This window comes from Xiphophorus maculatus, chromosome 18 (assembly GCF_002775205.1).
Source record: "Xiphophorus maculatus strain JP 163 A chromosome 18, X_maculatus-5.0-male, whole genome shotgun sequence".
Taxonomy (NCBI): domain Eukaryota; kingdom Metazoa; phylum Chordata; class Actinopteri; order Cyprinodontiformes; family Poeciliidae; genus Xiphophorus; species Xiphophorus maculatus.
Genome location: NC_036460.1, coordinates 9,172,168 through 9,182,058, shown reverse-complemented (window position 1 = coordinate 9,182,058; position 9,891 = coordinate 9,172,168). Strand labels below are relative to the sequence as shown.

General features: G+C 41.5%; 2 protein-coding genes across 9 annotated transcripts in view; both read right to left on the bottom strand.

The window, feature by feature from the left end:
* Positions 1-80: 80 nt before the first annotated feature.
* On the bottom strand, positions 81-4,247 carry LOC111611965 (GTPase IMAP family member 8-like). The gene is made up of 5 exons (XM_023351199.1): positions 4,068-4,247; positions 3,833-3,987; positions 3,517-3,757; positions 1,273-1,581; positions 81-1,199 (listed from the first exon to the last, which is right to left on the bottom strand). The coding sequence occupies exons 1-5, from the start codon at positions 4,078-4,080 to the stop codon at positions 631-633; spliced, it is 1,287 nt and encodes a 428-aa protein (XP_023206967.1). The 5' UTR covers positions 4,081-4,247; the 3' UTR covers positions 81-630.
* Positions 4,248-6,568: 2,321 nt separating this feature from the next.
* The window catches only part of LOC102230709 (ubiquitin carboxyl-terminal hydrolase 2-like), a 55,052-nt gene continuing 51,729 nt past the window's right edge, over positions 6,569-9,891 (bottom strand). For all 8 annotated transcript variants that reach the window (XM_023351160.1, XM_023351162.1, XM_023351164.1 and 5 more), the window contains one exon: positions 6,569-7,801. In XM_023351160.1, coding sequence (XP_023206928.1) covers positions 7,717-7,801 — 85 coding nt within the window. In that variant the 3' untranslated portion in view covers positions 6,569-7,716. The remainder of the gene's footprint in view (positions 7,802-9,891) is intronic.

Sequence of the window (9,891 nt, the reverse complement as noted above, 5' to 3'; positions counted from 1 at the left end):
TCTGCATTGGTTGACGTCATTGCTACGTCATCTGAAACCCAGCAAGAAGTTGATGCTTATGTTTCACACAATAATTTGAAAACAAAATTATTTTATTTAGAACACGGCAATTCAGATTGTTTATTCTTCAAATTACTCGTTAAAAAGACACATTTTTTGTTAGAATTTAGCTCTACAGCTCAAAATTCAGGTCGGATCAGGCCAAAATTATTTACTTAATGGTGGAGCCTGGCCTCTGTGGCACATTTAATGAGCCATCCATAACATGTTATCAGACCTCATCCTGCAATGCATCTGGATTATTTTCATTTCGTCACACATACAGTACACACTACTCTCCTGCCAGTCAACTAAGTATGTAATCAACTCACTTTGTGGAAAGATTTAGAACTGGATATTTGGTCTTTGCACACTTTGTGACACACAGCACACAGACGGAACAAACCTGTAAAAAATTTAAATCTTTTCTGGAGATATCAATGTTTCCTGCACATTTATCAAACGTTCAAAGACAGTAGGTGAATCCCGCAGAAACCATCGTGACTCGGAGACGGTTAAAAAGAACTGTGTCAGTACAAGAGTCTTCATGGACCCAGATAAGAAAAATTTAGTTTTAATTTAGGGAAAAAGTCAGGTTTTAAAATTCTGTTTGTATACCATCTCAAGAAGCTGTTCCACTTGAGTGGGGTCGCTCATGTTCGTATCACAAACATAATGCCTTTGGTCACACATGTCCAGCACCCACTGCAGAGACTTTTCCTTCTTTTTTATGTAATGCTCAATTGTCCTTCCCTTCAGTGTGTCTCCATAGGTGAACAGCACCACACAGCTCCCCCACACGCCGTCCCCCAGCAATCTGACATGCGTCTCCACAGCCTTCCTGTCCTTCTCTGAGAATGAGTCCACAGGAACAGCCAGCAGGAAGATCACTTTGCTCCCAGCAGGACAGAACGATGGACTCCTCAGGATCTCTCTCCTCACCTGTGTAGGTTTAGCCTGACCAAACAGACTCCACCCAGGAGTGTCCACCACCGTCACAGACCACCCTGAGATCTCTGCGTGCCCCGCATCGCACTGAACTGTCTTTTTGTCTCTCTGAAACTCCTCTCTGCCCAGGATCATGTTGCCTGCGGAGCTCTTCCCTGATTTTCTCCTTCCCAGCAGGATGAAGCTGAGTGCAGGCCTCAAACCGTCTGTGCCTGCAGTTACACACACCACAGTCAGGCTCTTTCACACAAATCTCAGCAGTGCCTGAAAGACAACAGCTCTTACCTCTTTGCACTCCTGAGCCAATCTTTCGTCTTTGTCCTGGATGATTATCATATATCTGCTGCCTCGTGTTCCACCGCTGCTCCACCCTCACATTCAGAACTCCAAGCTGGGTTCTCACTCTGCAGGATATCTCTCTGATCTGCTCTGAAACCTCTGCCATCTTCCGAATCTTCCAAATGAGTTGTCCAACGTGAAACTGTGAGATACTGGATTGGCTCGACATAACCTGGTACCGGTGCCCACATCGCTCTAGCAGCCACTGCAGAGTCCCACCCTGTCGCTGTATATGCTCCTGGATTGACAGGTGTCCTGTAGGATGCAGACCTTCACCAGATGAACTTAGCCTCAACTGATAACGCTAAGGAATGAACGTGACAAACTAGGGAACATACTGTCCAAAGAAGGACATGGAAATATGGATGCTTACTTGTACTGTTATGAACTTTTCTATGTACAAGTACAAGTGCTTCTCAGAAAATTAGAATATCATCAAAAAGTGGTGCTTATGGCTCACAGCTAATGGAAAACTCAAAACTCAGTTGTGCATAAAAATAAAATACTATAAAACATTACAGTAAAGTTTTTCTTAACAGAGAAATGACTGCTGACTTGACAGTTATCCGGCAGACAGTCACTGACACCATTTACAAGGAGGCTGAGGCACATAAAGTTATTGTGTGCCTAAAGCTGTCCGCTAACAGTGTGCCTTATTTGTGCAAAGCACAATCAAGAATCAATGTTTCAAGTGCCACCACACAAACCTGTATCCGGGACCTGGGCTACAGCTGTCACAGTCCTTGTGTAATGCCACCCCTGAGCCAGAGACAACCTCAGAAGTGTATTACCTGGGCTAAGGAGAAAATGGACTCCTCCAAAGTTCACCTCCAAACATTTATTCTGGTCTGTTTGAATTTTAGTGATTAGTGGAAACCAAAAAAATTTCACACTATGGCTTTTAGCAAGTTTTACTTATTATTAGACTGTGTGCGCCAATGAATGTTGACTTCAAGTAGCGATCAGGTGTCAACTCAATGTACCTGTTTAAATACATCAACGTGCAGTTCCAATGTTGGCCTCTAGATGTCTCTAGTTGACGCTTTTACCTCAGAGGTTAGCGCTTATGCTGCGTTCCAGAATGTTTTCAGAACTGGGAAATTCTGACTTCTCAATCAGAAAAGTCAACTCGAACGCCCTCCGTAGTCGGATTTCCCACTGGGGAAGAAAAAGCAACTCTGACTACTCCCAGTTATGACTTGTAAGACAGACGTTGTGTGTCAGTATGGCCAACAACTGGAATGCAGAATCAGACCTTTCGGGAACAACATGGCCAGTAACTCATGTTTTTCTCTATGACGACCAAACTAACAAGTAGCAGAATCCCCATTGAGTACCATTAATTACATATAAACAGAGGTTGGGTACCCATAAGAAGCCCTGGTTTACAGTTAACCCACCATAATAGTCGCTTAAGACACTTTGAGCCAGGAAATTATTGCCTTCTCGTTGTTTAAAGAGAAAACACATCTAGATTGTCATGATGAGCTCACATGTTTGATGAGGCATACTGAAGTTAGCCAAGACAGGTCACTGGATAGGGAGGGTCAGTGGTGTGTTTGGTAACTTATGAAAATCAGAAGTATGATTTTAAACATGCCACTGATTCTTCATAAAGCTACAGGAGAGGGCATCATTAAAATAAAAATTTTATCGCAATGTTTTGTGGTGATATTGTGAACTATGTTAAACTATTTATTACTTCTTTATTAGGATCTGTATGACCATGACAGCATTGTACATTTATTGCACAACAAACACAAATTCTTGAAAAACATTCCCATTTTCAGACTTCTGGAGGTCACCATTTTCTCATAAAGAGAAGATTTATATGACTTAGAATTTATAATTAATCACAGTACCTGTGTTTAATTCTGTTTTCAATTTTACTGTTATGTGTTGGTGCTCTCATGGAACGAATGGAGGTGAAAATACTAAAAATAAAATTTCATATAACTGCCTGTTTAGATTTTTTTTTTAGATCATTAATATGAAATGACAATTTGTCATGACAACAATTCAAAATTCTGATCATAATAAAAAGAAATTCAATATAATAAATGATACGATAAATGTCCACTCCTATACTGCAACACGGATCCCTATGACTGATGATTCTTTTCATGGCAGCTGAATGTTTGCTGTGCAACCTTTCCTGATTATGACACTTTCATCCAACAGGCTGTTTACCTAATTGGTCCCCGTGAGTGAATAGGATGATAGCTCGACTCCAGATGGGTGTTTCAAGCAGTCTGAGGTGAGCCTCCATGGCTCTCCACCCGTCCTGACCAAACACGGAGGAGGTGGACAGCACCAGCAGGATGGCTTTGGGTCCTGGGTGGCACAAGGTGAGAGCTCTCCCCAACTCCTTAGACACCCAGTGTGGAGTAGTGGAGTTGGGCATCCACCCTGGGGTGTCAACCACTGCCACCTGGTGGAGGGAGCTCAAAGTTAGTATCGACAACTTTCCATTGAAGTGAGCAAGGCTGTAAAATGAGATATTTGCCTGGAACCCTAAGACGGTGGCGTTTCTCCTGCAGCTACGGGTGGTTTTCCCTTTAAAGGCTCTTCCTGAGAGGATGGCATTTCCTGCTGAGCTCTTTCCACTTTCTGTCTCACCCAGCAACAGTAAAACCAGTTGGGACTGATCTGATCTGGGACCTGACCAACACCCAGTATCTTTAAGTCATACACTCAATACAGGTAATAATGTTCAGTAGAAATTGTTGGAAGTAACTTACCAAAAGTGGCCATGTAAGGGCTATTTAGACACTTCTCCAGAAATAAACCCAAGTAGGGAGCAATCCTGACTTTTCTTGTTCATAATTCCTCTTGCATGTTTAAACGCTGCAACTGTAAACACTGTTCTGTTGAACTGCAAAAATTAGTGACGCCTTAATATGACGCCGTGTGGTTCCAAGGTCCAATGCTGAGGGCTTCCTAGGAACTGAAACAGTCACACTACAAAAACACACACACATGTGCCCACGCACACACAGGTTGTTGTCATAAAAGAGTTAGAGGCTGAAGAAGAGGAATGTAGTCTTGTCATAAAAGTAGTTGCTCCTGTTGTATATTCTGTCAGTCTTCCAGATGCTTCAGGAATAAAGCTCTGCAGGCTGGACTTTGGTTTATTACACTGTTCGAATTACAAGGAAATCTTGATCATAGCCTGATCATAAAGAGCTCAGCCCCGATCTCTGGGCAGTTTTCCCTTTTATTTTCGTTCATCATTTATGTCTTTTTTGGATCCTGGAACTGTTTTGTCTCCTCGTGCCTCAGGAGTCCATAGATCAACTTGTTTTTTGAACTCAGTGCCTTTTGACCTGTTTTCCAGAGCATTCCAAAAAGTCCTTTGAGTTTCAGACAGTGCACACTCCATTAAAGATTTCTTATGATTTGTAATTTCTGTAACCTGGCAAAAAACATCACCTGGGCTCTCAGCTACTGAGGAACGATTGCTTTCTGGAGGGATGGCCTCTTTTAAAGTTTAAAATTGCATCAGTTGCTAACGTTTGACAGTGATGTATGTAATTTGCCAGTTTGATACTATGAAGCTAACAGGAGGAAATTGTCTGCCCTGCATATTTGGAAGCGTGATTAATATGGAGTGAACGGTTTTGTTCACTTCCTCTGCTGCCATTGTTAAAACTACAGCCAGAAACAGTGCAGAAAATCAACGTCATTGTTCACAACTTCACCTTCTGTTTGTCGATTAAAAAAATCTACCGAAGAAAATCCAAGTGAATGGCAGAAAGCACAGGCTGTGCTGTAAGCGATAATTTTGTTGAGCAGAGTTGAATATGAAGGCAATGGCCAGGCTATAATTTCTGCCACACTTAAATATTTCAGATCATTAAATAAACTCCCATATCAGGCAAAAATAAATAAGGCAGTTTTCAAATAATTTATTAAAGAGTTTAATTAATTTGTTTATTGTCATTTGGCACTCTTCACTTTCCACAGAAGTAAAACAAAAAAAAAATCCATTATCTTAAATAAATTTAGTTTTAGTATGAACCTGAAATCTTTAGTTTTTGATGATTTTGTTGTTTTTGCAAAGAATTTTTAAGGACCCTGCATTGACTTTCAGTCATGCTGTAGATTCTATGCCTTAATTCTTTTCTTTTCTGGCAGAAAATCAATGGAGATGCTTTTGTTTTGGATTGTTGTCATGTTGATGATCCAGCTTTAGTTTTTAGCTTTGTTTTGAACCTTACAGACCCAAACAGTTGTATTACGTTCTGATTAGTGGTGGGAATTTATCTATTTAAAAAATCGTGAACTGAGTTTATTGCAGCGTCTACTGTATAATTAATACATTTTCAGATTCAGCATTGTAATCTACAACTATGTAGATTAAAATGAATTTTTGATTACAACTAATCAAATATATAAAAACCTGCTTTTCTTGCTAATTTATTGACTAAATAGACATTTGACCTCAACAATAAAGATTGTATTTAATCTGTTAGGTAAATTATTCATCTATCAGATTGGTGCTACCCATTCTGCTTTCAAGTGTTTCAGGAACCCTTGATCATTCATGTATCTTCGTTTAATATATGTTACTTTAGAAATATGACTGTAGATGCTAACGTTAGCGTTGGGGACATCTGTGCTTGCTGCAAAATATTTAGCATTGAGATAGTACTTTAGGCTTGAATAGCTGTAGTGATAGGCCAACTCCTTTTTCCATAGCATACGAATAAGAAAACCTTTCCAGCATCCCATTAAATCATTTTTTAAAAAACCTAACTAGCCTCCAGTGGGCCAAGAAAAGTGGCTTTGTCCTCCATCGCTGTTTGTGGATGTGGCTTGTGCGTCAGAGTTATGGTCGTACCAGAAATGCGTGAATACAAGTGTTCTAGCCGGACCAAAACATTTTTAACATCTATGTAATTAATTGAAATTAACTCCCAGCCCTAGTTCTGATAAACTGGAAGGTGGCATAATTTCTTTTTACAATGAATTTCTATGTAAATCTTTTTTTTTTTTTCAAGATGGACTCCATCATATCACATTTCAGATGCAGTAGTGGGCTTGCTTCTTCACTTATATCTCAGAAAAAGCAATGTACCTACAGCTCTACATGAAGAACAGACCCAAATTCTTCAGCTATGCTCCACCTGTCCTCTAGTGGCCACTGATACCAGATGTAATTGCTGCACCTGTTTCAGTCAGCAGAAGAAATTCCTCCTCCCCGCTCCCCCTCCCAAAAAACAAGGACACATTGTAAAACCACTGTGTTGTCGACTTTTATTTATATATATATGTATTTATATACTACTGCCACTGTTAAAAAGTGTGACTCATCACATCATCACTTGTAAGCATAAATAAGAACTTTTTTTTCTCTCTTGAAACCTGGTAAATAAACCAACTGAAAACAGTTATGGGTCATTTTCAGCACCATTGAATAGTACATTCTCTATATTGCATCAAGATATAAAAATATACAGATCTAGTGTTTCGTCTTCTTGAAAACATTCTTTCTGTGTTGTTCAATGGTATGAAACAAGAGAGGAAGAAAAGAGCCAATCCCTGTTGATGAGGATTGTTACCATTATTATTGTTTCCATGACCCAATCCTTGCGAGAGCTTCACTGGACCGTCCATCCGTCCATTCATTCACAGCACTTTGTAAAGCATCAGTAGCAGCCACACGGGGAGAAACAAAAGAAATAAAATACAAGTGAAACATTTAACGCTCACAGAGCCTCCGGCCCTCCCGACAGCTGTTAGCGACAAAGTGAAGAAGATGCTGATAGTCATGGGAGTGCTGCAGTGCAGTGGGAGGGAAAAAGGGGGCGCTGTGGGAGAACCAAGCAGCTGTAACCCTAACCATCTCTGTTCCAGTCGCTCTAAGAAAAGTTTAACCACATTTCAAAGTGGTAATAATGCTCATGGTGCTGTGCTAATACCCCCCTTGCCCTGAATGAAAAACAAACGTACTCAAAGGAAAAACAATGCAAGAAGTCACGTTTAATCATCTGAGGCAAACGAGAAGATTAAGAAGAGTTGAAGGCGCAGTCAGGATGAGAGTTTGGTTTGCAGTGCATAGAGAGGGACTTCTGACATGGGTTCACCTGGTTGGTTGGTGCATTGGGGTTATTGCCCTGTTTTTTGTTTTTTTGCTGCACACACACATACACACACAGTAAACACACGCCTGCAGTCAAGATGAGCATGACACAGCAGTAAGAACAGACACAGAGAACAGAGCTGGTGGATCGGGTTCCTGTGGAGTCCATGGTGTTCTCTCCACCAGCAGCTTCTCGGCTGCTAGGTGGGGAGTCATCATATGTGTTTGTGAGGAACTAATGTCCAAATATAAATGTCCGTCCATCTGTGCGACAGCCAAAGCGGAGTCATGTCCTTCAGGAGTCCTTACATCCGTGAGGACGTAGCCAGCTCGTAGAACAAGACATAGGCGTCGCTGCTGCGCACTTGGCTGGACGACATTGGCGTTACTCTGAAAAGAAAGAGAGAGAGGTCAATGAGGTGTGAACTGCCTGGTCTAGACACTGTGCATGCTGGGAGAGATCTTTGCCGTTGTTGCTACAGGGGAAACACTGGGATTGTTTGGAGATGATAATAACAACCTTGCGCACCACACAGTAAAATTTCCCAGACTTATCATGTGATCAGATCTCAGTTTCCTGGTGCTAAGGAAAATGATTATTTAATGCTAAAAATACACTTAATCTTACAACATGTGTAAAGGGATAGCCAACACTTTATTTGGAACAGTTTTCTGTGGAGCATGGGGGAGCTCACAACAGCAGACATTCAAACAAAACAGGGCCTTTTCTTCCCCATTGACACAACAGAGCAATAAATTTGCATTCCAATGGGAGTGGGGGCTACGCAGGTGTCTGTGAAATCTCATCTTAGGACGTTTGGCTCCAGGGATCTTCCGTATCAGGCAGAGATGACCACGGGGTAGTCCGCCCTCTGCTTAGATAAAAAACAGGCACCTTTGCTATAAATCAGGAAGTCCCAACTTTCTTTGGGGGCCTGAGGGAGTTCTAATTGGACGAAGAACGGAGCGCCTTTTTTGCATATATTAAATAGGGAAACTCCTCTTCTGTTTAAAAACTCCAGGCCAGAAAACGGAGTTAGAGTTTTTTCCATCTTTTTACTCCACGTTGGGCGCCTTTGTCTGTCTTATGTGTTTTGTGTTTGTCTGTCTTCCCCTTGTGTGTTTTTATTTTCATGAGAAAATGCATATCTCTGTATCTCTGCAACTTTGTTGTCGATTGCTTTGTTTGAGATTAAAACTCCGTGATCTGTGACGTCAACACGTTTTGTTGTTGTTTCGTTTTTAGCAGCACGCGGTTGCAGGACGCTGGCGGAGAACCCCGCTCGACCCGGTTAACAGGAGGAAAAGGAGAGCCATGCTTTTCCAAAATTTAAGCTAACATGATAACTTTTCTCCTTAACAATTTGGGGGCTCGTTCGGTTACGGATTCTGAGCGGGTGGAGCTGTCACGCGCTGGCCCGGTTCGGCTCGAACGCTACAGTCGGGTAAGACTCTTTGATTTGTTTCCGTGTCTGCGACACGTGGACGATCGCTGCTGACTGTTTTGGTGTGTGACTACAGGGATGGAAAACTGCAGATGTATGAAGGTACTTCTAAAAGACTTTGTTGTTAATAGATTTGAATAGACACAGGAACAGAGGACCATGGCAGGTCCAAGCAGTCGGATTAACGTTACCGCTGTTATAAGGCTAGGTTTTAAGTGAATTTTTCCTGAAGGCTTATTTCTGTCCCTTCGAAAAAATTGGGAAAGTTTGTGTCTGGGTTGAATCACCTTTTCTGTGGTAGAATTAAGGACTAAAAGCAGGTTGAATCACCTTTTCTGTGGTAGAATTAAGGACTAAAAGCAGGTTGAATCACCTTTTCTGTGGTAGAATTAAGGACTAAAAGCAGGTTGAATCACCTTTTCTGTGGTAGAATTAAGGACTAAAAGCAGGTTGAATCACCTTTTCTGTGGTAGAATTAAGGACTAAAAGCAGGTTGAATCACCTTTTCTGTGGTAGAATTAAGGACTAAAAGCAGGTTGAATCACCTTTTCTGTGGTAGAATTAAGGACTAAAAGCAGGTTGAATCACCTTTTCTGTGGTAGAATTAAGGACTAAAAGCAGGTTGAATCACCTTTTCTGTGGTAGAATTAAGGACTGAGTGCACCCGGGTAAAATGATGCATCTTATATTTTTGTAACCGGCGCCGGGTTTATATTTTCTATTTTATTTCCCCCCCTGTTTTTTCTCAAAAACTGTGTTCTGTGTCTATGTGTTTCTCTGTGTTTCTTTGTGTTTCCCTGTGTGTGGCGATCTGTGCTTGTTGCCGCGACACGTGGCTGTCTGCTCCAGAGCTCTGGGTGTGTGTATGTGTGTATGTGTGCATGTGTGTATCTGCGTGTGTGTGTGTGTGTGTGTGTGTATGTGGCCGTGTGCGTGCGCGAGTTCGGGCTGGCTGTGTGTCTGTGCAGAGTGAGAAGCTGTGTTTAAATAGCGCTGCTTGTGTTAATTTGCATTGATTTTGCTGTGTTTTATTGT

Excerpts from the sequence above, each read along its gene's own strand:
- LOC111611965 (XM_023351199.1), bottom strand. Across the intron at positions 3,758-3,832 it reads CCACCGTCTTAGGGTTCCAG|GTGGCAGTGGTTGACACCCC; the intron begins GCAAATATCTCA and ends TCCCTCCACCAG. Across the intron at positions 1,200-1,272 it reads TGGCTCAGGAGTGCAAAGAG|GCACAGACGGTTTGAGGCCT; the intron begins GTAAGAGCTGTT and ends GTGTAACTGCAG.